Source organism: Oryx dammah, unplaced genomic scaffold (assembly GCF_014754425.2).
Source record: "Oryx dammah isolate SB20612 unplaced genomic scaffold, SCBI_Odam_1.1 HiC_scaffold_16, whole genome shotgun sequence".
Classification (NCBI taxonomy): domain Eukaryota; kingdom Metazoa; phylum Chordata; class Mammalia; order Artiodactyla; family Bovidae; genus Oryx; species Oryx dammah.
This window is the reverse complement of record NW_024070200.1, coordinates 63309830-63337100: the sequence shown is the minus strand read 5'-3', so window position 1 is coordinate 63337100 and position 27271 is coordinate 63309830. Positions and strand designations below refer to the sequence as shown.

The 27271-nt window shown below is 53.0% G+C and overlaps 1 protein-coding gene across 2 annotated transcripts in view; it reads right to left on the bottom strand.

Annotated features, from left to right (window-relative positions):
• The window catches only part of ALDH1A3 (aldehyde dehydrogenase 1 family member A3), a 40985-nt gene extending 15689 nt beyond the window's left edge, over window positions 1-25296 (bottom strand). For both annotated transcript variants that reach the window (XM_040257039.1, XM_040257038.1), the window contains exons 1-9: window positions 25121-25296; window positions 19782-19886; window positions 17088-17228; window positions 12343-12472; window positions 11979-12040; window positions 9516-9644; window positions 7896-8009; window positions 5990-6092; window positions 3545-3729 (exon numbers count right to left, since the gene is read on the bottom strand). In XM_040257039.1, the coding sequence (XP_040112973.1) occupies window positions 3545-3729; window positions 5990-6092; window positions 7896-8009; window positions 9516-9644; window positions 11979-12040; window positions 12343-12472; window positions 17088-17228; window positions 19782-19886; window positions 25121-25219 (1068 nt within the window). In that variant the 5' untranslated portion in view covers window positions 25220-25296. The remainder of the gene's footprint in view (window positions 1-3544; window positions 3730-5989; window positions 6093-7895; window positions 8010-9515; window positions 9645-11978; window positions 12041-12342; window positions 12473-17087; window positions 17229-19781; window positions 19887-25120) is intronic.
• Between the last annotated feature and the right edge of the window lie 1975 nt (window positions 25297-27271).

The window sequence follows — 27271 nt, the reverse complement described above, 5'->3', positions numbered from 1 at the left end:
ATGTTCCTCTCTACTCCTTATAAGAGATATGCTATGCTGTGTGCTGTGCTGTTGGGCTGTGCTTAGTTGCTCAGTCGGGTCCGACTCTTTGAGACATCATAAACTGTAGCCCACCAGGCTCCTCTGTCCATGGACTTTCTCCAGGCAAGAATACTGGAGTGGGTTGCCATGCCCTCCTCTAGGGGATCTTCCCACCCCAGGGATCGAACCTAGGTCTCCCACATTGCAGGCAAATTCTTTACCAGCTGAGCTACCCGGAAAGCCCATAAGAGATATATATACATTGAAAACAAATGAGATATCATTTTTAACTATCAAATGGGCAAAATGCCATACATATTCTGTTAGTAAGGCTGGAGAAACAGGCAGGCTCATACAAGGTTGGTGGGAGCATGCGTTGGTTCATCCTTTTCGAAGGTAAATTGGCGATGCTTATAGAAATTACAAGGGTGCTCTCACTCGGCAATCCCACTTGGGCAATTTGTCCTGTGGATTTCCTTGCACGTGTGCAGAATGACATACTCTGTGGCACTGTACATGATTGCACACACCCACATACTTATCAGTACATTTTTCTAAAATTCTGTTGGATTCATACAGCGGAATTCTATGTACTTATAGAAAGGAACAAGGCAGGTTCCCATGGTTTGGTATGGTACAGAAGGCTCTTCAAGTTTCTTGTTAGGGGATAAAAACCAAGGTGCAAAACAGTATTGTGTACAGGTATCTGGGGTAAAATAAATAAATAAAATAAATTCTGGGAGACCAGAATTCATATTACATTTTTGTATGCATACTCAATTTTGCTTGTATATACAAAAATTCTGGAGACTTTTCACCCAAGAACTAAGTACACAGGATACCCATGGAGGGAAGAGTAATAACCATGTCTATGAATGAATGGAAGGGAGCCTTCTCACTATTGACCTTTATATGTATTTTGGCTTTTGACCATGTGTTTGTGTATGCATGCTCAGTTGCTCAGTTGTGTCTGACTCTTTGCGACCCCATGGACTGTGACCTGCCAGGCTCCTCTGTCCATGGGACTTTCCAGGCAAGAATACTGGAGTGGGTTGCCATTTCTTCCTCCAGGGGATCTTCCTGACCCAGGGATCAAATCCATCTTTCCTCTGTCTCTTGCATTGGCAGGGAGATTCCCTTCCACTCCGCCACCTGGTAAGCCCCTCATGTGTATGTACTGCCATCTCACAAAGTAATTCAAATTACAACGGGCCTGGTAATCTGGTAATTTCTCTCTGGGTGAACCAAGTCTTGGGTTAAAAGCCAGGATTGCTTTCTCCTCCTCTTCAGAGACCAAGAGATTTGTGGGGCTTCAACAAACTACAGATCTTCAGTGGCCGCTGACTATGTTCTGCCTCCAAGACCATCTATCCTGCAGCCAGCACTGGGTCTCCATGGAAACTCTACCCATCCAGATTTGACTCTCCCTGGTGAGTCTGTGTGAATATGTTGTTTAAATCTAATAATTCTCCATGAATGTCAGCTGCTGCCTCACAGGGCAGGAGAAGAACCTGCTACGAAGTGAGGGCTGTGCCAGAGCACCACACCAGAGACAGAGAAGCAGGGCCCAAGGGTAGCCAAGGCAGCGAGCAGCTCTGCTGAGAGGAGAGGGTGGAGAGGACTTGGGACCCTGCCCTGCACCAGGTGGCCTGTGTGAGTCCATGCATCTCTTTGCTTGGTTGCCAAATAAACCTGAATAATTTTGGAGCATGCCGGCTGCCTATAGTGGACCCTGAGCTGGTCAGCTAGTTGTTTTACTGGTATGAGATAGACAGGACTATTTAGACAGCTGTAAATGTTCTTAAAGTAAAATCTTATTGACGTAGATGAAAAAGCACTTTGGAAGGAAAAAAAAAAAAAAAACTCAACAGCATCCCTAAATAATATGCTGAAGTTAGATGGCTTAAGGGAGTTTTCAAAAGGACTTTCAACAGCAGCATCAAAAGCTCTGATGAAATCAACACCACTCCACTCTCTTGGAGGAGATTTCTATATCTTGCTTCAGAAGTCAAGCCTGAAGCCTTGGAAAGAGACTTACAAATAATGATGAGGTAAAAGGGATTCCTTAAGATGGATCAGCTCACATATTTCCCACGGATTCTGGATTAGCTTCACAATCACAGCAGATTCAATAATGACTTGTGGCCACGTCTGTACACAGACCTGAAATCCAACCAAGGACGCTGGACTTTGTCTCACTGGCCAGTACTAGGATGGGGGTTGAGGCCTGACAGGAAGCGGAGTGTTGGCCACAAGTAGAGATATTTCTATCCACCAGGGTCACATGGCACCAGAGCTACAGCATGTGGGCTGGGCCAAGGCAGAGGTGGGTGCTGTGGCCAGACACACACATTTTCCACGTGGTCCTCCCCACTCCGCAGCCAAGGTGTCCCCCCAAGGATGGTCAAGCAAGACCTAATTGATGTGGCTTGAAGTCATGTATATTCGCTTCCACCTAGCTTAGGGTGCCTGCCTGTTAATGCCTCTCCCCTTAAAGAATAAAAACTTATTAGATGCCTTGAAATTTCCTTAATATTCATCAATAGCTCTGTCTTCCAGATGAGGAAACTGAGGTTTGGAAGGAGCTTGTGGTTTTCACAAAATTCCAGAGCCAAACTTGTCCTCAGTTGCATGGCTTCCCATGGAAACACATGAGGCCAATGCAGTGGGTGAGTAGCTAGCTCCTGGGACAGACGCAAATGGGTGAGTCCTGACATGTGATTTCAAATTTCCTGGCTGGAGCAGGACTTTGGCTACAAGCAAAGTGGGTTACTGTTAAGCTCCATTTCAATAATTCATAGGATGGTTAGGCTGTCCTCTTTTAAATATTTATCCGTCTGCTGCCCTGCACAATTAGAAAGTGATACAGGATGTGCCCTCTTACTGAGGTTATTAAACCTTGGGGTTATGATCATTTCCATCCTGTTGTTAGCTTCACAAACCAGGCCGCCAGAGACATGTTCCTGCTGTTCAGAGATGTGTCCCAATCCTCTGAGCCCTTTCTACTGAGATTCTGATGGTCACCTCGTCCTGTAATTCCCATAGGTTTGGAGACCGCTAGCTTCTGACTCCAGGTGCCAATTCCACCTGCACTCTGCTGCCTTTCAGCCTGGCTTCCGACTCGCTTCTGCAGAGAGGTCAGCCAAGCAAGCAGCCTCTGCCTGCAGCTCTCTCCTGGGGACACTGTGGCTCAGAGTCAAGGTGCCTCCGGCTGGAGGGTGCAGGCACACGGGCTTGTGAACCGGCAATGCCTCTCTTTGGCCAAGGCCCAGAGCTCAGTATTACCTGCCGTGAAGAGTTGAGTGTCTGTGTGTCCATTCTGATTTTATAACCTTACCAAGGCCTGACGGGACTGAACTGTCAGTCAGCATTGGAACAACAGCCCTCAGTGGGCAGGCAAGCAGGTAAGGGAGCCCTTGCTTCAAAAGGGACCCTGAAGCCAGGGAGCAGCAGAGCTGTGCAGGGCTGGAAGCCTGTTTGCTTAACCCCTCAACATGCACTTGGGACGTGACGCCTAAGTTACCTGGGGCCCCTGTTCGGTCCTGACGTCAAAGGGGTCTCCAACCGGCCGCTTCTTGGCATACTCCACGCTCTGCCTGACAAACTCGTCGTAGACCTGCTCCTCCACGAACACCCTGGAGGCGGCCGTGCAGCACTGGCCTTGGTTGAAGAACACTCCCTGATGGGCGCACTCCACTGCCAAGCTCACTGCAGGGAGGGGCAGCGGGGAGAGGAAGCGATTAAGTCGTTAGGGCCTGACGGGCGACAGCTGCAGCTCTAATTGCCCACACGGGAAAACAGGCCTCGGGATGGCTGCGGTGCAGAAATTAATTTTGCTCAGCGTTTCCCAAAAGCGGAGGATGGGAAAGGGGGTTTTCGGGTCCACGGAGTTCCGGGTTAAATAGGTCCCTGACTGCTGGATGTCTCAGCATCTTTACTGTGCTAATGAGCACAGAGATTGTTCATATCCCCATCTCCCTTGCCCACGGACCCCTCCCCTTCCTTTTCTGGGGAGTAGTGGTCTATAAAATAACCTTTTTTAAGTATTGATGTTGACCAGTTGGTGAGAATTTTTCAAGGGGCCGAAATTTTCCACCTTGAGTGACAAGAGGGAGCTTATGAAAGAAACACAACACTATGTGTGACTTAAAAGGGTTTTAAAAAATGTGTTGATTCTGCCTGATGAAGGCTGGATCTGCACTGCAGAGAGCTACACCGAAATAAAACCAGGCACTCAGACTGAACTAGCAGGGTGCTCAGGGAGAGAGGCCGCTGACATTCGCTGAGGGGCTTCTACACCCCACCTGCCTGCCCCCCAACTCCAGGGCAGCTTCCCTTTGCATAAAGCAAGAGCCAGGCCCCCCCTGGACGTGGGCGGAGGGTCCACACCAGCCAGCTTTGCTCTCCGGGCAGCTCTGAGGAAGGCTGCTCCGGGCTTTAAGAGCCATCGTCACCCAGCAAGGGCTTCTGTATCAGTCAATGTGACAGCAGGACAGTGCCACAAGGTTCTGTCTCTGCCTGCACCCCACCTTCTCCTAAGCAGCTTCAAACTACCCCTGCTCCAAAACAGCTCATTTACTTCCTTACAGCACCCAGAGGCGGGCAGCTGCAGTGCTGGGAGACGGTGGCACGTTACTGTTACATAGCTGGGATGCCAGCTATGCCAGGATTGAATTTTGTGGACAGGCACTGCCCAGCCAAGGAATAGGAGACGGGTGTTTATGACCCTTGTCAAGCCAACACTCAGACAGGAGTGCGTGTTTCTGCTTCAGGCTTCCCGGTTGTGAGGGAAGAGAGTATGCTGACGGGCAGAAGGGTCTGCAGTCACAGGAGCGCTCAACAGGAGTCCTGCTCTCTGAGACTGGAGCTTCAAGCTCCACCTGTGGGTCACAGTGGGGCAGCACCCAGGACTGCCCCACGTGGCTGCACAGACCGTTAGCAACACTGGTCCCACTTCCCGCAGGAAGCAGCGAACCAGGCGAAACGAGCAGTCCGTCTTCACACCCAGCTCCCTTTCCTTCGGCGGTGCCTGAGTCTTCCTTCGCCCAGTCCTCTCCCCCACTGAGAACCCACTGCGAGGAGGAGAACGCTACCAGTGATCGACACCCGGGCCAGAAGCGATGCGAGGGTCACTTCTCGGGGAAATGTGCAATTCCAACCTTATCTGAGCATGGAACGGGAGGCTTTGGACTGCTTGAAAGGCACCCCAGGCACCAGTGGGCAGGAGGGGAGGTGCTCATCAAGGCAAAGGCGTTTTAGTGTCCTTGGGAAATCACCCCTTGGGCAGCTGGCCCTGCCAGTAGGTCAGCCACGGCCCAACGTGGCTCTTTCTTCCCTCTTCTGGACACCGCAACCCAGAATAGTGCTTACTCTAATGTTGTATCAGGAGACACAAGCTGCTAGACAGGCAGGCTTTCCCAGGGAAGAGGCAGTCGAGGGAAAGACAGCACCCAAGCCGGCAGGATACTCCCGAGGGCCCCTGCCACGGGCCTCTGATTTGTCAGGTTTGAGACAAAGAAGAAAGGAACACCTCAAGTCCTCAAGAGCCAGCAAGTGGCGCAGGAGGCACTGAGCTGGAGGGCAGAGTGATGAATGCCTGCGGGGCTGCCCGTCCCCGCCTCCTGGCCTCCCCCCGCCCCACACAGGGGCTCTAAAGAAGACCCAGACCCACTGGTCACGGCCCCAGCTCTGCATGGACAGGGAAGGAAAAAGCCTTGAAGGGCAGAAACAGGCGGCCCTTGTGGCTACACATAAAACCTCCCCTCCTCCAGGGCGGCTTCCCAGCAGTGAAGCTGGCCTTCGGGTCTCCGTCTGCCTGTTATTGACGGTGCGACGACCCGAGGTGGAGAAACATCCCCGCGACACGTGTGCCTGTTTCCCGCAACTGGTTCTGGCTCAGGCAAGGAAGCGAGGAGAAAGCTGTGGGCCAAGTGAAGCCGCTGTGACTCCGGGAAGCGGGGAGACTCACGGTCAGCATCAGCACACACGATGCAGGGGTTTTTCCCGCCGAGCTCCAGCGTCACCCTCTTCAGGTTGCTGTGGGAGGCCGCCTCCTTAACCAGCTTCCCAACCTTTGGGGGTAAAAACCAGACGAGAGAAGCCTCAGACAGAGCCAAAGTGGCAGGACGATCAGAGCAGGCCCTGGGCCCTCGCAGCCTGTCCTCCTAGACCCGACCGTGACCTGGCTGGAATCCCGGCTCTGAGTGGCTCCCTGCAGGGGTGGACCGGAGCCTCGCAGGCCCATGGCTCGCCCACGGCCACCCACGGCGAGCGGCGGAGCTGACCTCGCCTGCGGCCTACCGCCAGCAGCAGCCGGTCTCGCCCGAGGGACCGAGGGGTGGCCGCTCTGCACGGTCCTTTGGTCTGATCTGAGGGACCTCCAAGGGCTAGAGAAACGGGGGGCCTGATCTGCATGGCGGGAAGGTGCCCATCCTCTGGAAATGCACCCCACGACCGAGGGCCCCAGGGGCAGGGAGAGAACGGCTTCTCTGTGGAGTAACCGTGGTAACTCTGCAAGCTGTGCCACCCTAGCTCCCGTGTGTGCCCGTCACCCCTACACCACTGGAGGGGGACCTGGCTCAGCAGCGCCTCGTCCTGGGGCCACCAGCTCAGGACCGGCAGACTCAGAGACCAGGGGGCACGGGGCCTTAGGGCCAGACGGCCAGCAGGAGGCGGAGCTGGGCTCCCAGGACTGAGGGGAGGGTGCCGGCATGAAGCAGGGCACTCAGAGCCGGTGCGCCGGGACAACCCAAATGGCCCCACGGTCCCAAGAGAGGGCAGCGGGGGCAGGGACGCGCCCCCTGTCACGGAGAAGATGGGAGACCTGGGAGCCACTGCAGGGGGCCCCTCTCTGCCCCCACCCCTCTGTCCCCATCTTGAGGGGCCCGTCCTCCAGCCACAGAAGAGGGGCTGGGGACCCCTGCTGGACGAAACTAGGAGAGATAGGAATGCTTATTGCCTGGGAGATTTTATCCATCTATTTCTTAAGTACAGAAGCGCTTTCTCATTAGAAATAATTTCACATATAGATGCATATAAATTAAAGGGGAAAGATTTTATCTCCCTTCATCTGTTAATGCCCCAGGACTTACCGAGGAGGCCACAGTAAGAATTTCTTGGGAGTCTTTCCAGGCAATTTCTATTTCTCTACACACACCTTTATATATATATATATATATATATATAGTAGTGTTAGTCACTCAGTGGTGTCTGACTCTTTGTGACCCCATGGACTATATAGCCTTACCAGGCTCCTCTGTCCATGGAACTCTGCAGGCAAGAATAGTGGAGTGGGTTGCTGTTTCCTTCTCCAATACATATATATATGTGTGTATATATATATGAATGTATATGTATACGTGGATATACTTTCCTGCAGTTTACTATTTATGTGTGTGCTTTAGCAACAGATCATGGCCCAGCTTTACTTATTGTAATGGCTATAAAATATCATATAGTATAGATACAAAATAATGCCAAGTATGTCCTTGAATGCTCATGAAAATAGTAGTTACTAAGCAGCTACTTCAAAATGGACTTTCTGAATCAAAAGTGGACACTTTCAAATGTGTGATCAGTACTACAATATTGCCAATCACCCTAGGCTTATTTTTTTTTAACCTTGATTATGCAGTTTATCCTATGGCTATTTCACATTTTTATCTTATCTAACAGTATTTTCTTCTGAGGCTTCTGAATAATTCTATTAGATGTTTATTTAGTTTGGAAACTGGATCAGTAACTTTTTTTTTTTTTACTATTGCTATGTACTAAAGTGGGGTCAGATTTAGCACAGGGACGCATCACAGTTTAGCTTCTAAAGGAAAAATTCCCAGCGACAGCTGCTGGCCCCCCACCGGCCGGTAAGGAGTTACCTCTGTGGACCCAGTGAAGGCTATCTTATTGATCTGAGGGTGAGAAGAAATTGCTGCTCCCACTGTGGGCCCAAATCCCGGTACGATGTTCACCACGCCTGGAGGGAATCCCACCTGGAAGGAAATCGAGACGGCGTTCAGAGGAGGAGGTTGGGAGAGGCCCGGCTGGGCGACGTCCCTGAGCGCAGTGGCAGCCTCACCTGGAAGCTTGGGCCCGGGTCCGACAACCTCTCCAGGGCCAGACCCAGTCAGCCAGCGAGTGGGTGGGACGGGGTGAAGCCTATACCTCTCTTCCAGGTGGCCTGCCTACCCCAAAGGGCTTCTGAACAAAACGGCAGTTGCCTTTGTAGCAGAGCACCATTCTGTGTGTGTCTGCATGTGTGTGTGTGTGTGAGTCAGCATGGGTCTCTCTCTGTGAGTCTATATCTGTCTGTGTGTTGAGGGAGCAGGGACACCTTGCTCCCAGCCCCCAGGCTCAGAAGCATCTGCAAAATACACTTCCCTGGGCTTCAACTTATTTTTTTAAAATCTGTCCCATTACTGTTCCAAATGGCAATATGGCCTCACTCCCTCAAAGTCCCTGACTGTTGAACCTGGGTCACTCTGAGAGCTAGTACCTCCTGAAGGTGGGGACCAACGTTTCGTTCACGTGGAGCTCTGCAGCTGCTAGGTGCTTTTTATTAACCCAGAGCAGCGCAAATGAGCTGGAGGGTGGGGGGAACCCCCCTCCCCCGGGGGGATGCAATTCTCTTTGTTATTATAAAACACATTCATTCAGAAATGCAAGATTTTAGGACATGGCGCTTGAGTCTTCAGTTTTCCTAAACACTTTTTTAAACAACTGTGACTTTAGAATCTGTAAGTCTAATTATATGATGTCATCAGGTCCCACATCACTGGTCAGAGGAGAGTGGAAAGCCGATCAGTTGCTGGCTCTGCAGCCTTACACCTAAACAGTAAATGTTTCACTTCCCGGTCATATTGGCCTGGCTAAGAGATGAAATGAATGGACCTTTCCTCCCATCCCTCTTTTCTTCCTGTTTCTTTTTAAAAAATATTTGCAACATACAGTTTGTGGACACAATGACTGAAATACATTGCCAGGTGTGTCCGGAAGGAGGGGGCCCTTGGGGCAGCTCATTTCCCCAAGTGGTAGCTGCCAGGGAGAGGACAGGCACCTGAGAGCCAGCGCTGGGGAGGAGGCTGGGGTCATAGCAGCCCCTCTGGGGGTGCTGGTGGGGTCACAGCTCCAGGAGAAGGACGGACACCACGCAGACAGGTCTGGAGAAGTCACCTCTCAAGCGACCCCCTTGTAAATTCTCTAGACAAAACAGTTGGCCAGAGACCACAGGTTTGAGCTCGTCATCAGAACGAAGCATTCTCATTGGGATCAGGGGAAGGAATGGACTCCTTTCTAGTTCAGCAGCCACAAGCAGGAGCAGGGAGGAGCAGCTGCCAAGTGAAACCAGGAGGCATTCCTGTCCCACTCAGCCGGGAGCCAGTGGGCGCTGGCATGCACGGCCCGGCTCTTCAGGGCAGGCTCATCTCTGGCGGCGGCCCGGCTCCCAGGAGTGGGAATGTTCCTGATAACACAGAGCATTTTCTCCTGGGACGTCTCACCTCTTTGATCAGAGAGCCCAGGTAGAGGGCGGTGAGGGGGGTCTGCTCCGCCGGTTTCAAGACCACGGTGTTCCCGCAGCAGAGAGCAGGAGCCAGCTTCCACACCAGCATCAGCAGAGGGAAGTTCCACTGCAGCAGAACACAGAGGGGTTGGGGGCCCCGGGGCTGCCCACGACGCCATCCCCAAGGCCCAGGGATCCCTGTGGGGAGGACTTGCTTTGCATGGTTTAGAGGCAGGGTATAGGAGGTCACGCAGGAGTATGCAATGATCAGGGGCTTCCCTGGTGGCTCAGGGGTAAAGAACCTGCCTGCAGTATGAGAGCACCGGGTTTGATCCCTGGGTCGGCAAGACCCCGCCGGAGAAGGGAATAGATACCCACTCCAATATTCTAGCCTAGAGATTGCCATGGGCAGAGGAGCCTGGCGGGGTCCTCATATAGTCCACAGGGTCGCACAGATCAGAAATGAGTGAAGCAGCTAAGCAGGAGCAACAGCAGCATGCAATGATCAGAACTGCATTCCTGCCCAGCGTCTCCTGAACTGCACCCTAAGAGATGCTAATAGGTGGTCACTGCAAAGAGGACTCTGCTCTAGGTGTGCTACCCTCTCCTCCTGCAGGTTAACAATGCCAGCAGCATGTTAGTACCTGGGAAAAGCCCCAAAGGAACGAGGCCTGCCTCTCCTCAACTCAGGCCTGCCTCTCCTCAACCCTCTCTCTCTTCCTACAGAGCACAGACCGACCCCTGCCCGATGGGTGTTTGGTGACATTTATCTTGGAAAACACTTTCTTGTCCTCCTTTCACCACAGAGGCAGGGACACCAAAGTCTCTCTGGCATCAGTCCTGAGAAGCACCCTCGCCCACTGGGCATCCACTGTGAGCCTGGTGCAGTTCCAAACGCTGAACTCATCTGATCCCGACACACCTGTGTGGGGGCAGTCACACTGCTACTCCCCTCGACAGAAGAGGGGATGCAGCGCAGAGGGTGAGCTCACTGGACCAAGGTCCCGACTATCAGATGAAGGCCAGGTTCACAGCCAGGCTAGTTTCCCTCACCACACTGTTGCCTAAGTGTCATCTGTGATGAGATGAGGTGAAACCGAGCGTCTCCAAGAGCACATTAAGCTTGATTCTAGCCAGCCAGCCCTCATCCCTGTGCCCACTCCCCCCATTTGGCTCCTTAGGCTCTGTGGATGCCTCTCCTCCAGCAGGGCTGATGAACGGCCAGCTAGGTAACGCCCCAGCTCTGTCTGAAATTCCTACCACTGTACACCAAACAGAACACCCCAGGTCCCAGGGGCCCGTGAGGCTGGCTGATGACAGCAGGCACAGCCCCGCTGGTCCCCGGGCTCTGCTCGTCTTCTAGACCCCCACTCCTGAGCACACAGATGCCACCAGCTCTCCTCTCCAGCAAAGCTGCGGCTTCTCCTGGCCTCTGCCTCTCCTCCCGGCTCCCTTCTCTCTCACTGCAGCTTCTGGAAGGCCCAAGCCCATGTGCCCTTTCCACTGGCCCCAGCTACATCCCTGGCACCTCTCTGGAGGAGCACATCTAACAGTAGGTGTCTCTGTTGTTTTGAATTTCCGGGTAGGAGATGACCCCATCGACCGCAATCTCTTTCTGAAGATGTGTCACGTCCCTGGGGGGGCCCTGACCCTGGCTGCTCAGGCTTCTCCCTGGGATTCCTTAGTGGTCCATGGAGCTCTGCTGGGCCCTCTTCTTTCCTCAATCCATCTTTAGGGGACCCCTTCCCAACTTGATGGGCAAGAACACCTCTGGCCTGACCATTGATTGGCTCTCAAACCTGATTACTGAAGCATCACCCCTTCCTTGCCCCCAGAAAGTGCTTCTCCAAGCCTCTCCACACTGCTGCCTGCCTCCGCAGCTGCCGCAGTGGCCTGGGCCTTCCTCCCACAGACGGCAGAAACACAGCAACCCTGGCACCTGCCAGGCACTCCCCTACCCAGAAAGTAAAGTCCTGGGCCCTGGGCAGCACGGCGCTGGACACTGGGCTGCACCACCTACCGGGTCCGTCTCCTCATCCTCACTTTGTCCCTGCCTAAGCTCCCACCTCACCAGCTATCCCACTGCTGCCCCCAAGTAGCCAGACACTTCTCCACTCTCCTGCAGGCCATTCCTATGCTCAGAAACCCCTTTGTCCTGGGGAACAACTCTTTCCTATCCTTCAAGGCCCAGTTGAGAGTCTCCTGCCCAAGGGGAGCTGACCATTCCTGACCCCTCTGGTTGGAATCCATGTGTCTTCTGCTGCATTCCTGGAATTGGCCCCTTGAGAACAGGAATGGGGTCGGGTCCATCTCGGCCCCCAAGCATCAAGGTCCACGCCACACAGCAATGCTCCGCTAGTGCCAGGGCAGTCAAAGCAAAACCCACTAGAGACCGGTTCCAAAGACTGCAGTGCAATGGAGTGGGACCTACAGATCTCGCAAGAAAAGCTGCCGTACTTACAGGGGTGATGGCCCCACATACACCGATGGGCTCGTGCCTGGTGAAACACACAACATTGTCATCTGGAAGAGAGATGAAGAATCTCTTAATCTCACGTGGATCGAGCTTAAGAATCCTAAGTAGTTAAAAAGACAAGAAACAAACCCAGAGGCCCATCAAAGTGTCAACTCTAAGTTCTGTTTCATAAAGAAGTGATTTTTAACTCAATTTCAAAAGCAAAATCCCTTAGAAGAAGAATCCCCACAGTGCCATTTCTTTTGCCAGGGGGCATGGGAAGGATGCTCTGGAGAGAAACCAAGGGCTGCTCTGAAGAGGCTGCCTGGAGGAGAAAGAAGACTGGGCCGGGAGTTCTGAGCTGGCTCACCTGTGGGGATGGTCCTGCCCTGTATTTTGTCTGCCCACCCAGCAAAGTATCGAAGGGTTTTGATACAGCCTTCCAGGTCGATGAAAAAGGCATGAAGGAACGGCTTCCCTGTGTCCATCGTTTCCAGGGTCTGCAATCATAAGACGACATGTTTTTAAGACACGGTTTTCCGTTTGACCCTCAGATTGGTAAAGACAGCGCAGGGAGAGAGAGCAGGGTCCTGGAGTGCTGCCCTCAGGACCTCCAAGCCACGCGAGTCTCGGAAAGCAAGACAGCACGTTCAAGAGAAGACCTGTCCCAGGCTGTCAAGGACTGCTTTTCTTTCAGAACACCTCAACCTGGGGCATCGGCCAGAGCATGGCCACGGGTCCTGTGAAGGCTGGCACACGGCTGTTCTGGCGCCTCTCTGGGAGGGAATAAATGCGCCCTGGCACGGCCTTCTGTCCTCCTTCGGGAGCGCAGTTGGTGACGTGAGTCCGCGCGCTCCAGGAAGCTCGCAGAAGGTGTGCCCGCTTCAGGTTGGCTGGGAAGGGGGCTAGGTCCTCTAACAAAGGAGAAGGGGCCCCGGGTTCTCTCTTCTCGGCCTCGCGGACCAGCACAGCTGTGGAAAGCGTGCCGGACCCCGAAGAGTTGACAAGCAGCACAGAGGCGCGACTCCACGCTCCTCGCCCAGGACGGGGCGGCCAGCTTGATGCGGGCTGGGAAAGGAGCAGGCTCGCCCTGGGTGGTGAGGGGTGACTACTCCCCAGGCGAGCACGCAGCGACTCAATGGTACGGATTCTTTTCTGTTTCCAACCAGGCTCACGAGAACCCCTGTGTCCCTCAGACAAGCGGCCCCAGGTGAGCCCAGGGCTGCAGCCGCCCATCGTCATCCGTGGCTGCAGGAAGCGACCACCCTGACACAGAGCCCAGCGCAGGATTCCAGTCGCAGAGTCTCCGGGGCGAGATGCCAGTTTACAGAGGAAGAGAGGCCCCTCCGCGCGCAGGCGCAGACGCCTCACCTCCGACGGACAGCTCTGCTCCCGGTTCAAGGAGCAGACTCCAAGGCTAACGGAGCCCAGGACCCATTTATGTTATCAGGAGGGCAGGGGCACGGCCGGCACTGAGTCTGGGCCTTCCGACTTCCTTCAGGTCAGTGATGCTCTTCAGGCCGCTGCCCTAGACTTTTGCACCAGGGCATGTAGGATGGCTAAGTGAAAGGCTGGGGCCACTTTATCTTTGCTTCAGGAATGAACCAAGCATTCTCTGAACAGGAGGCAACCCTTTCTTAGCTGAGTGGCCGTGGCAAGTCCCTGAATGTCATCCTGCCTCAGTTCCCTCCTCTGTAAAACAACACTAATAATGGTATCTACCTTACAGGAGTACTGTGTGGGTTAAAGGAGTCCCATTCATAAAGCACTAACAGCAGTGTCTACCCATGGTACCAGTCACATCCACTGTTCAAATGATGGTAATAAGAGCTGTGACGATTGTCATCCTTTTCCCTTTTGGGACCAGACAGGTGGTCAGCAATCCTCATCTGGGGACAGTGAGGAGATAGGAGTGTGTGTTGCTAGAGATGACAGGGCTGGTCTGGGTCTGGGGTGTGTCTCAGCCCTGGTGGAAGCTGCTCAGGGATCCAGTCAGGGCAATGTGACAGCCAGGACACTGTATCTTTGGCTCCTATTGATTTACATTCCAAGTTGGAACTTTTCTTTTCCCAGGGGGAACTCAACAATTGTAAATAATGCCAAAATTCTCCAGGGCCCAGCTGCTTCACACAGCATCTGGTCGTCTATCAGCAGAACCTGGAGCTTGTTCTTGGCACTTTTCTGGGATGGGAAAAAAGGGAAGAGCTGGGCAGAGCTTTGTGGGGACATGCGGGGCCTGAGCCACTGCCCAGCTCCAGTCCTGGCTCACCCTCCAGCTGGGTAAGCTAGGACAGATGACCTAACCTCTCTGGGCCACAGCATTCTTATCTTTGAAACAGGATGATAAATACTACAGATCAAGTGCCTGCAATAAGCCTGGGCCAGAGTGAGCATTCAACAAGCACTGACTATTTTTATTATTAATTTAGTCATGTTTGCTTACTCTCGTGATAACAGGAATTTGCCAGGTTGGTGTTATGGAATCTTTCCAAGCAAAACTGGGTCATGATAGCTTTAAAAAGGAAATTCTTTAAAAAAAAAATCAAAAACAATTTTCAGGTGATTATGCAGACATGAAGCAGAGAGATGAAGAGTTAGCTACTCGCCGGGACTTTTAAACAATTATTGTGGCTGGACCATGAGAGAACCACAGCCGCTTTTAAGTTTCTTTTTAACATTTCAGGAGAAAAATATACCTTTTGAGAAATCCACACACGCTAACCCTTAAATACTAAAGAATGAAGGGAAAGTGCGGTGGGGACATGCCCACGATGCCCTAGTGCTGAAGCTGAAATGAAGGGCTCAGAAGTGGGGCTCTGCTTGAGACGAGAGCAAACAGCGACAGCTCCTCTTTGGAGGCTCCCGAGATAAGCATGCAAACATCAGAGCCTGGGTCCAGGTACCGTGGTGAGGGAGAAAGCGCCAGGGCCGCTGGATCTGCCCACGGTCTCCAAACATTGAACACAAAGTATTCAGGCCCAGCTCCGTCAGAGCCACCGAGCTGGCAAGGGAACTTGACGGAAGAGGCATTTTGTGCAGGAGAAGGCAGGAAAACCCTCTCAAGGGCGTGCTTTCCCTTGATGCAATCTGGGTTCTAAAAACTGTCTTTGCCGGTCACTCGCTTGTCCCTTCCACGGTGTGGTGAAGAGCTGGACCTTACTTCTCGTGCGCACTGAGTCTTGATGGCAGAGGTACTCTGCTCCATGTGTACTCACAGCAGCCTTCCAGGACAGCCAAGAGGGCTGCAGGTGAAGGGGGGGAGCCTTGCAGCCACGACGCCCCAAGATGATCCTGACGCTTAAGGACAGGGAGGGGAGGGTACCGGGCACATCCTCTCCCGCCTGCTCTGAGTCCTCACGGACATTGCAGACGGATGAGCTCATGTGCTGGGGGAAAACAGAAATGTTTTTGAAGAAGCCAGTTTGGCAGCTTGAGAGTTGAGACTGGCTTTTGCTGCAGGAAGAACCAGAGGCTCTGTGGAGAGAGACACTGACCCTGGAGGGATCTCTCTCCTCCACTGCAGGCCGGCCAGCTGGGGCGGAGGAAGGAAGCTGCAGGTCTCTCCGTGTTTGTGGACACACCCGCAGGGCAACACACCCCAGAGCAGCACCCGAAACGGAGTTTCTCCAGCCTCCACCCATGACACACACACAAGGCCGAGAGAATCTCAGTGTCCTTGCTGGCGCTGACCTCCACGCGGGTGTCCACCTGACCACTCATTCCCAACACCAAATCAAGAAAGGAAAGAACTGTTTTTCCAAATCAGAGGCCAGAAAGGAGGTTTCCTTTCCTACCAACTGGGCCTCCAGTTCTGGGACAAGTGTCACACGGGAGTCTGAGCTATGAGAGCTGCGTGTGCAGGCCGCAAAGGAAAAGGCCCCAGAGCCCCAGGATCTCCTCCGATCAATCACCCACCGCAAGACCAAAGGAAGGTCTGAGGATCCCAGTAAACTCTGCACTTGCTACTCCTCAATGTCTTCACAGCCCATCTCATGAGAGCAGCCCAGTCTCACACAATGGGATGAATAAAGATACACATTTTGCAGCTGAGGAATTACGGTGCTAGAAATCACCAGGAGAGCACACAGCTGAGTTTAGAACCTGGTCCTCAGATGGCATTATTAATAACTTCATCTGTTTAGTGCTTACTGGATGACGGGAACTGCAAAAGATTTTAAGTGGATCATTCTCACAACACTCAGGTATCAATAATAGTGACATTCTCCATGAAGAAACATACACTCAGGGAGGCTGAGCAAGTTGTCCAAAGTCACACAGCTCATAAAGTGGCCGAGCTGGAGTTCGAACCTAGGTCTTTCACACTCTGAAGTTTCCTGTAGCTAAGTTATCCCCTCAGCATCACTCCACACACACTCACCACTGCCCATTTCAAGGGTGAAACAGGTGATTTTAAAGCTATATATGGACACTTTTTCTGTGTGAAGGGGTGGCATTTATTTTAATAAGTATTAGAAAAACCACACCGGCACATCACACCTGTAAGTTCATAGACACTGTCCCTGAGGATGAGGTTAAATTTCAGTTTGGAAAGGAGTTGATATAAGAAAACAAGTTAAGCTCGTAACTGTGCAGGCAGGACCAAGGTGCGGCCCAGCCCGGCTGTCTGTGAGCATCTCGAGTCTTGCAGCCACTAGTGGAGCCGAACTTCCTCAGGCAGAGAAGACAGCGGCATGGGCAAAAGTCTGACCTCAGAACGGATCGTCTGAGTCCAGGGGTGCGACGCCGGCCTGGGGCTGGAGAGCCATGCCTCAGAGGGCAGCGCAGCCCCACCACCTCCCAACCGGCTCCGAGTCCTGTCTCCTGCGCCGGGAAGGGGCGGGCCCGGGGGCCAGCGGGCCACGCCCCCCTCCCCGCGGGCGGGTCCCCGGTGCTCACCACCAGGACGGCGCGGTTCCTCCCCACCGGGAAGGGGCGGCCCGGGGGCCAGCGGGCCACGCCGCCCTCCCTGCGCGGTCCGGGTACTCACCGCCAGGACGGCGCGGTCCCTCCTCCTCCCGACGCCGCACTCCAGTCCTCCCTCCTGCGCCGGGAAGGGGCGGCCCCGGGGGCCAGCGGGCCACGCCCCCTCCCCGCCCGCGCTGTTCGGGTACTCACCGCCAGGACGGCGCGGTCCCGCTCCACCAGGTCCGCCAGCTGCTGCAGCAGCCGGCCGCGGCTCGGGGCGTCCAGCCGGCGCCACGGAGAGCCCCTCTGGAAGGCGGCTCGTGCGGCCTCCACCGCCTTGTCCACGTCAGGCTGCAAGGCCGAACAACCGAGAGAGCGTGTCACCTTTCGCGGAGGGCTCGGCTGTCCAGGAACTGCAGAGTCCGGCCTCCATCCCGGCACAGAGGACGGAGGTGGGCGGGCAGCTCAGAGCAGTCGCTAGGTTTCTAATCACTTCAATGGTCAGGGACTTTTAAGGGATTTTGTTTTTGCTTTAAGTCTTTCAAGTTTTCTACAAGGGCCAAGGATTGACTTTTCCTTCTGATTGTACGAAGTATTTAAAAGAGTCATAAGACCAGTGACTGTAATCATTTTTCTTGCTGATCTATGTAGGAAGCGAGCATCGACTTGCTACCTAAGTTTGGACACAAACACACTCCCACAGCTCACCAATGAGGTGGGAAATGTCTGTCTTGGCACTTTACTCCAGCTGAGAACCACATGCGGCCCAAGAACGGGGGCAAGAGTCCTCCTCTGGATCTCAGAACTGACCGTATTGAAAAAGTCCACGTCAGGGACTTCTCCCTTTAGCCTCACTTCACCTACCCCTGGGGTTTCCTGGTGGCTCTGCCTGACATGCAGGAGATGCGATTTCAATCCCTGGGTCAGAAAGATCCCCTGGAAAAGGAAATAGTAACCCACTCTAGTATTCTTGCCTGGAAATCCCATGGACTGAGGAGCATGGGTCACAAAAGAGCTGGACACGATTCAGCAGCTAAACAATACTATCAGCTATCCCCTGGGAGCTGTGATCATTTTATAGACAAAGAACTGGATCTTCTGGGCACTGACAGAAAAATTACAATCAAATCTTCTTTATTAGGAAAGAAGGAGAGTGATTTAGAGTAATGCCACCCATTCTTTCAAAATTTTTATTTTTTTAATATTGTTTGGCCACACCATGTGGCCTGCAAATCTTAGTTCCCTGACTAGGGATCGAACCTGCATTCCCTGAAGTGGAAGCTCAGAGTCCTAACCACTGGCCTGCCAGGGAACTCCCTGACATCCATTCTTATGCTCAAGAAAATGAGGTTTGAGGCTTTGGTTGGTAATGATCAGGGGCTCACTCCCAAGATCCCTCTGAGCCTCTCTTCCTTAGGGAGATGCTGCCAGCAGTGGACACCCAGCACCAGTCAAGAGGGACACTCCACCAAGATTCTGTGTATCCAAAATGAGCTTGGAGGGGAGTAGAAACTTTGGCAAGGGAAATATTAGGGCTTTGAATTCTTTGTCCCAGGCTCTGGAGTGGAGGCCAGGAATTCTCCAGCTGCAGGGATGGGGAAGCTTCTGTCTTCTGGTGCTTGGAACAGTCACTCAGACCATGGGATGAGCCAGAGCCCGTGGCGGGGATCTCACTGCTCCCTGACACCTGTGTATTACACCTGGGAGACCTGCTCAGCATTGGGTCCCACCCCTACACCCTAACGTCTTCACATAAGCTCCTCGGTGCTAGTATTATAGACACAGAGCTTTTCATGGGGTGCTGCACTCGGGAGGGGCTGAACAGGTAGAAACACGGTGCTTGGCACACCGTCACAAAAATCTTGCTACTAGAATCAAATTCAAGCCTATTTTACACATGTCGTTCACACTACCTACATATTTATGAACATCAGATAAGTACTCCAGTGGTTGAGAAGACGGCTCCGTTCCTCTTCCCTCCTTACAAAAGTTGTACTTTCAACCTTTTCCCTAATGGACAAATATTCAAAAGATATTTTACGGTTTGAAATGTATCAAGGACATATCCAGGAGTCTCTTAGCTTTATATATAATAATGCAATTAATATATTACATATATATAATATCAGTCATTTCAGTTCAGTTCAGTTGCTCAGTCGTGTCCGACTCTTTGCGACCCCATGAATCTCAGCACGCCAGGCCTCCCTGTCCATCACCATCTCCCGGAGTTCACTCAAACTCACATCCATCGAGTCGGTGATGCCATCCAGCCATCTCATCCTCTGTCGTTCCCTTCTCCTCCTGCCCCCAATCCCTCCCTCCCAGCATCAGAATCTTTTCCAATGAGTCAACTCTTTGCATGAGGTGGCCAAAGTACTGGAGTTTCAGCTTATACAATATACCCTGCACTATCAAATAGGGTTATAGGCTATAGCTTTACACAGTCATTTAAGTTTCTGGTAGGAAAAAAAAAAATCTGGCAATTGCATAACATTATTACTTCTGCATGACTTAGCAAGTCTTTGGTCTCCTTCAAGTCTTTTTTTTAAAAAGTGTCTCCTGCCAGAATGTTGCATTTGGTGAAACACACCAGCCAGCGGGAAATGCTTTCAGGAAAGATTCTTTAATGCTGCCAGGTTCAAATCATTGATAAAAACCTTTCCTTTAGCCACATGATAAGGACGGCTGAAGTCATCCTCACAGATGGAAAAACATCTATCAAAGGAGAAGGACTCTACAGCACAGGGTCCCTAATTGATCCCATTCTGGGCCATGTGTCTACGAAGCAGCTTGCTTAGGTTCGACCTCAGCGTGGGCCAGCTCTGACTTACAGCTAAGCTGAAGCACTTCCTTATCCTCTAGTGATCTGTAATTGAATTACTGGGCCAGGGGGAGGGCACCCACCTTATCTCCTTCTTCTACTTCACATATTTTCTCTAGAGTTGAAGGGTTATACGTGGCAAACTTTTTTCCACTCTTGGATTCGTTCCATTCATTGTTGATGAATATCTAACCAGGAAAGGAAATTGTAATGCGTTAGGCTTAAATCAAAATCATATAATTTCAACATGCTGAGGACCTTAGGCCACGTCTTTTCTTTCCCTCCTGCCAACCTGCCTGCCTGCCGTTTTACAGGTGGGACCTGGAAGGGGGAGACAGTCACATGTCCATCTGGGAGCACACTCAGAATTATCAACAGAATCCAAGTCTTCTGACTTTTAATACATTTCCAGAGAACTACAAATTGTCAAAATAAAACTGAAGTAATTTAGAATTTTTTCTAATATGTTTTCAGACAATAAGATGGAGTCACAGAAGAATAAAAGAGTTAGTTACAAAAAGGACATGAGTTAAAGTTTACACACTCATCAAGTTCAGGGGACCCCCCCACCCCACCCCCACACACAGTGCCAAGCAATCTGCCTGCCCCGAAGAGTATGTCAGCAGTGAGCGTTCCCTTCTCCCTCCTTCCTGCTGCAACCCCCAGCTGGATCCGCCAAGGAACTGGATTTATAAAAGGATCTCACTATAACCCTTTAGCCCTCAATAATGCACATCAATGCTATCTCCCCATTCTCTTTAAAATGTCTATTTTCATGTTGGGCTTTAATAAAAGCCAGTGTTGGAATAGCAAGATAAATATCTGTGTTAGGAAATGTTCGGATTATATTAACATGTGTTGCAAATAACTGCTTATATCCAGAACTAAAGAATCAACTCACAAAAATCACTTAGTTCTGAGGCTCAGTTATCTAGAACACAGCCAAGAATAGAGACATTAAAAAAAAAAAGACATTATGAACAAACTAAAAAGAATTTCATGGTCTATGCACTGAAATATGTGTACTATTTACTCTTAGCTTACCCTAAGTTCTTAAAATATATTAAAAGAGAGGATTTGGGGGAAAGAACTAGGAACTGAGGTGACAGATACTATACAAATCATTTTCTCACAGAACGGAGGTCCTGGCCACCCAGTGAGAGGGCAGAATCTCCCGTTGTACCCGCTAGGGACCACCTCGTGGTCAGAGCCCATCGTGGCATCAGAGAGACCCCAGTAGTGAACATGGCTAAAATGTGTTTGAAGCATCTCCATAGAGTAAAATGTCATCAACAACTTCTAAATACAGAGCCAGCTCATCAGATTCCATCTCCATATCTACGTACATGCTAAGTTGCTCAGTCGTGTCCGACTCTTTGTGACTCCGTGGACTGTAGCCCTCCAGGCTCCTCTGTCCATGGGATTCCCCAGGCAAGAATACTGGAGTGGGTCGCCATGCCCTCCTCCAGGGGATCTTCCCTGACTCAGGGACTGAACCTGAGACTCTTAAGTCTCCTGTATCGGTAGGTGGATTCTTTACCACTGAGCCACCAGGGAAGCCTCCATATCTATATTCATATGTTTATACACATACATTTATATGCATGTCTTTATATCCATTTATTCTATGTATTTACATGCTTATCTTCGATTCATTTAAAGGGAGAACTGCATCACTACAGGGCTAATTTCCATCACTGTGACTACAGGGCTAATTTCCACAACTGTGAATTTCGTTCATTTGGAATACCTGGTTCCCCAGTGAGGATGGGTGAGAGGGTGGCCGATTTATCCAGCATGTGACCTGACTATGTTCTCTGTCCTCAGCTGTCCTGTAAAAACTCCAAAGCTCACGGGAAGGGAAGCCTTCTCTGGGAAGCCACTGGGGTGCTGTTTTGATAACTCTCCCTGGAAAGCAGGGAAATTTGAGAGTGGTGGGGACAAAGCACAGGGGGCCAGCCCTGTTGGGGTAGGTGAGCAGTGTCTCTGCCTGCTCGTGTGGGGTCCAGGCTGACAGTGGCCTTCAACTGTAGGACGTGCCCATCCCACTTCTGGAAGCTCAGTGCCTTCAGCCTGAGGCCAGGCCCCCAGGGAAGCATGTGGGAAAGGCCAGGCTACAATTACAGGCTTATTCTTCCAGCTGAAACCAAATCCGAGAGTTCACTTTTGCCATCCAGCAAGCAATCACTCGGTAACAGTGAGAAATTAATAAGTAGAGCAGAGGGGTTGAGTTAGCGCAGGGAGGAAAGTGCAGCCAGGAAGAGAGGCCCATTTGTCGGAAGATGAAATTTCGTGGGTTAGATAATAGAGAGTGTCAGTGAAATCTGCTGATTCTAGGACCTTCCTGATATCAGTTACAAGGGGGAGGGAAAATGAGCAGGTAGTAGAAAAGAATATAAATAAGGGGATAAAAACACGTTGCAATGATCAGATGTCTGTTATACTTCAGCTTCAAGCATGTTCTTCCCAAAAAATAATTACTCGGTTGTTTTGTGACATTGATCCATAATCCTTTCTAACCAGCAACTTAAAAAAAAAAAAGTTCAGGCTACTTAACTTTACTCATACTTTCCCATCACAATGTTTCTAATTTAGCAAAATTTTTTGCTTTATACTACATTACTAAGCAATCTTGTAAGTGGTTTCTACTGTTGATTTTACTTTGCACTAAAAGAAAACGAAAAGACAAATGAGGAAGGGGTCAGAGAGTGTGGCTTATCAATTATGCTGGCTTTCTTGATTTGAACCCCAAATCAGGAAAGTCGGTCTAAAAAAAAAAATCTGTTTTCCTTGACTTGTGAACTGGTAAGAAAACTTTCAGAGGAACAAAACTACGTTACACAGAGCGGATGGGAGTCACACTTTACTGGGGGAATGGAATGGCATCCTATCCAGACTGAGTTGGAAAACCACAGCCGTGGTTGCAGTCAGGTGCCCAAGAGAGGTGAGGGTAGTGGTTACACAAGAGAGTTCTGTAGTCATCGCTTACAGAAACTTCCACTGAACCCCAGCTCTACTCAAAAGCAGTGTTTTCAGAAAAGGAGATTTGAGGGAATTTTACTTTTCATAGAAAACAATCATTAAAAACCAGCATTTTATTGAGCCAGAAAAATCTTAAAAAAAAAAAAATTTCTGCTACTGTAAGAATTGTTAAGGAAAGTCAGGGACCTTCTGCAGTGAAAGGGGCTGCTACTCTCTGAGACCTATGTGGGCCTTCTAGGGGACCCTCCCCTCCCCAAAATCAGAGAACAGAGCCCAATGTTAAAACACGCAAACAAACAAAGGCGCTTCTTCCTTACAGAGACTGGACTTACCCTGGGACGTGGCCCCCCAAGGCTGGGGCCCAGACCCACCATTTCCTGCACGTCCTCCATTAGCAAGAAGCATCAGGAGTCGGGTTTGAAAAACGACAGACCGTTACCGCTCACACGCTCCACAGCCAGGAGGGCCTCGATTCTGTAGCTCTGATTCTCCGTTTCTTTCCTCGCTCTGGGGGCTGCCTCTGCAGCCAGAGGCTCTGCAAGCATTGCTTGCCTGCCCTCAGTCACAGCCACCCTGGCGCCCCAACCCTACAAGTGCTAGGAGGAGGCCTCCGTGAGGTGGGCCTGGAGCGGGGACAGCGAGGCTCCAGCAGAAAAGAGGACGCAGAGGCCTGCTGTTGGGCTTCCCCAGTCTTCATCGCCAGAAGCTGCTAAGGATCTGGCTTTCCAGCCCCTTCCATCTCATGCTGTCCCCTGAGCCTTAGTCACAACCCAGTTCTATTCCACTAAGAAGACGGACAACAAAGACTGCCTGGTCACTCTGCAAATGTGCTAAGATCCACCTCTCTAAGTAAGGGCTGTATCTACGCTCGCAAAGGGCCAGAAAGAATTGCAGACAAAGGGGCAACTTTCCATGTGTGGCAACATTGCTCTGATAGCACTGTAAAAGGTTAAAAGGAATAGGAAAACAACATATATAATTTTTGGTTGCTATAAAAGAAAAACAAAATGCCACCACCACCTACAACAGGTGACAACCAACAGTGTTAGGGGCTAAAAACATTTAGCTACTATTTTCGGTGTTCCCAGAGTTTGCACTCTGAAGCCGCTCCTATTGATGAAACTACATTAAAAATGGTCTCCATCGGACTGTCTCCGTTGATTACAGAACCCTCTGGAAACAGTTAATTTTCATGACATGTGATCAGAGGTCCAGCCGACCATACGTGCCAAGAGATCAGAATCTGAAGGCCACACATAGTGGCCTGCAACTTTCTCTGCTTAATCAAAACTATTTGAGACACATAATTGCTACTTTTGAAAGCAAATTGATGGAGGAATTTTCTAAGTGCCGTGTCAGCTGAAGTCGGGGTGGCGGGGTGGGGGGGGTGTGATAGCAATGGATAAGACGCAAAAATAAAAGGAGATAAACTTGAGGAAAGTGAAGCCCACAGTGACTTTCGGCCTGCGTCCCTGAAATGCCCCCAGACCCAGTCCAGTAGCTTCCAAACAGCCTCGAGGTGTCCCTGAACTGCAGAGGACGCGCTCCGCGCTGGCAGCGGGGCTGCCAGCTGTGCCCAGCTCAGGCCTCGCCATCTTTCTCTCTGCCCCAAGCAGGTGATCCCGCAGCTTTGCGGTGCTCCAGCTTGCCGGCCCTGCGGCAAAGAAAGGACCGCGAGGTGCGGGACTCCGCGGCACGATGGAGCCCTGCAACCCGCGCGGTCTCTTAGGCCCAGACCCGAGACCCTGATCTGCCAAGACCAGGGTCTCGGGGCTCCGGGGCTCCGGGACACCTTCCCGCTAGCCCTTGCTCCGCTGGTAAGCTGGGACGAGCTGAGCTAAGCACGGGAGGTGCCCTTCTCTCCGCTTGCTCCCGCTGACGTTTCCGGACGCTTCCCAGGGCAGCCTGACCTCGCAGAGAGGCTCTCAGCGTTTTCAGGCACCCTCTGACCACCCCGAAGCCCGACCCCCTCCAGCCCCGGAGACCTCGCCTCAGAGTCTGCGGGGAGACCACCGCGCCGGTTCCCGCGGCCCACCGCTGGCCTTCAAAACGGGCCTGCAAGGGCACGTCGGGGCCGCAGCGGCCGCAGCCTGGCACCGCGCGGCCGCTGCAGAGCCTCCCTCGCCCGGGTTCGGCGCCGGAGAGTCCGTCTGGGGGTGCTGATCTGGGAGTCCCTCTCGGGGTGCGCGGCGGACGCGGGTGGGGCGCGGGCTTCCGCCGGGATGTCCAGCGCTGAGCGCGGCTTCGGGAGGGCCGGGCCCGGCGCAGAGGCTCGGGTCCCAGAAGCGCCCCGCGGACTCCGCCGCCCCAGGCCCCCCGCGCGCCCCAAGCGCAGCGGCGGGGCTCGCGGCCTGCGGGCCCCTCGTCCACGCCCCCCGCCCGGCCGGGCAGCCCAGCGCAGAGCCAGGCTGCCGTCGGGTGGGACGCGGGCCCGTCTCACCTTGGTGAACTGGACTTCCAGGTTGCGGACGGGGCGCGGCAGGGCGGGCGCCGTCCTGTCCGGCTGCCCGTTCTCCACAGCCCCGTTGGTGGTGGCCATGGCTCCTCGGCGCTCCCCGGCCCGCCGCGCCCGAGTCCTCGGCGCCTGCTCCGGCCTGGGCGGTGCGCAGCCTGCTAGCAGGGTGACAGCTCCGCGCCGCTTTATGGAGCGCCCCACGCCTCCCGCCCGAGGGGGTTGTCTAATTGGCTGCAGGACGGGAGGAAGGGCGGGCGGGCGGGCGGGGAGGGGGCCGGCCCGCCTCACCCCACCCCGCCCGCCGCCGCTGCGGGAGCCCGGCCACCCCCGGCCGGGCCACCGCGCCGCGCGCGCTCCCCGCCTGGGAGGCCGACCTTGGAGGAGCGCCCCTGAGCTCCGCCGGGCCCCGGAAGTCCCGGGACGGGGAGCGGGGACTCGGGCCGCTGCCCCGGCGCCCTCGCCGAGGTCTAGCGAGCCCGTCCGTGGCACCTGCCGCCCCCCGGCCGGCCGCTGCTCGGCTCACTCGCTCCTCCTGGGGAGGGCGCGCCCTCCGGCCGGCCCGCTGGGGGCCTCGCTCCGCGCCCCGCGTCGGGGACCCAGCGCGGCGGCCCCGCGTCGCCGCCCACGTGCCTCGGCCTGGGGTCCGGCCGCCGCCGGGGCCTGGCCTGCGGGACCGACGCCCGCCGTGCCGCACTCGGCGGGCGCTGGGAAGCTCCCGGGCCCTGGGCGTCGCACACCGAGGGGCAGAAGGTGAGGGAAGAGCCTTTGGCCCTTCCTGCCCCGCGCTGTGGCGTCCCAGGCCGCCGGCCTCTGACCTTCACAGCCGCACAGCGGGCCTCCAGCCTGAGTCCCTGGGATGCAACCGTTTCGATTTTTTAAAATGCATACATTATATCTCAAATTAAAAAAAAAGAAAAGAAAAACAGTTAAAGAGAGAGAGAGAAAGCCCATGAGATCTTTGCAGCTTTGTTTTGAGTGGAAGCGCTTGTCCCATAGGTTGCTCAACTTGCCAGCTCTCTTCAGAGGACCCACCGGTGCCAGAGGAGACTGGCTCCAGGTCCCATCTGAGATTTGGAAGCGGCTTCTCATGCACGTCTTCCCTCAAGTTTCTGGAAGGATGATGTGGGGGCACGACCTGAGGGACAAAAGCAGTGGTTTCATCCCCAGAAGCCTCAGCCGCTCAGTCCATTTCCTTCTGTGAGTAATCTCCAGTGACACACAATGGAGACACTCCTTACTGTCCTGAGGCTCCTTCTCTTTGTCTGGGGGCTCCCAGTGGCATCTGTGTCCCCTCTCTTCTTCCTCACTGCAGGGCTGCTGTGTGTTCGGGATTGTGGAGTAAGCTTCTAAACTTTCCCAAAATTGTCATCAGACCACCTGTCTTCTGGGCATGAAAAGTTCCTGTGCTCTTGTGGCTTAGAATGTGCACGTGAGGCAGAGCAAGGGGACAATGGGTTCCCTGAGCGGACTCACTGATGTACTGAGTCTGTCCTTGATGCTACACTTCCTGACACTGATGAGTCCCAGAGCAGTTCTGTCTCTTTTCTTAACTGCTCCTGCCAGACCCTTGGCTCCCTGTCCTCATGGCCCCTACTCAATCCTCCTGGAAACCTGTGGGCAGTGTCTGAAGCCATAGTCTCTACCTGGATGCTGAGCCCAGAATTTGGGTGCTGGGGCCCAGAAGGGCCTGCAGACCCTCCTGACGGGCAGCATCTGGCCTTGGGGACCAAGCGCCTCCCCTGGGGCTCATCCTGTTGACATCCACCCACCTGATCTTGGGAGCTTAGGATGGGTGTGGGGTATTCAGCCATAGCAGGCGGCTCCCAGGTCAGGAGGACGGGCCTGGCTTGAGACTTGTTGAGACCGGCAGGCCCCCTCTGCTCCTGTCTTGCCACTCAGTGGAAAGGATGAAAGCAAATGCTCTTCTCCCCATTTTACAGGTGAGTAAACAGGAGCATGCAGATACTTGCCTGAGACGGCATCTGCAGTGGAGGAACCAGGGCCAGATCTGTGTGGGTGGGTCATGCAGGGTGGCAGGGAGGGATTTGTCTTACCTTCCTACCGCACCCTTCTTTCACCAAGGGCGGCACCTGTCTCTAGGGCCCCATGTCACTGGGCAGCAGAGAGCACAGTGAG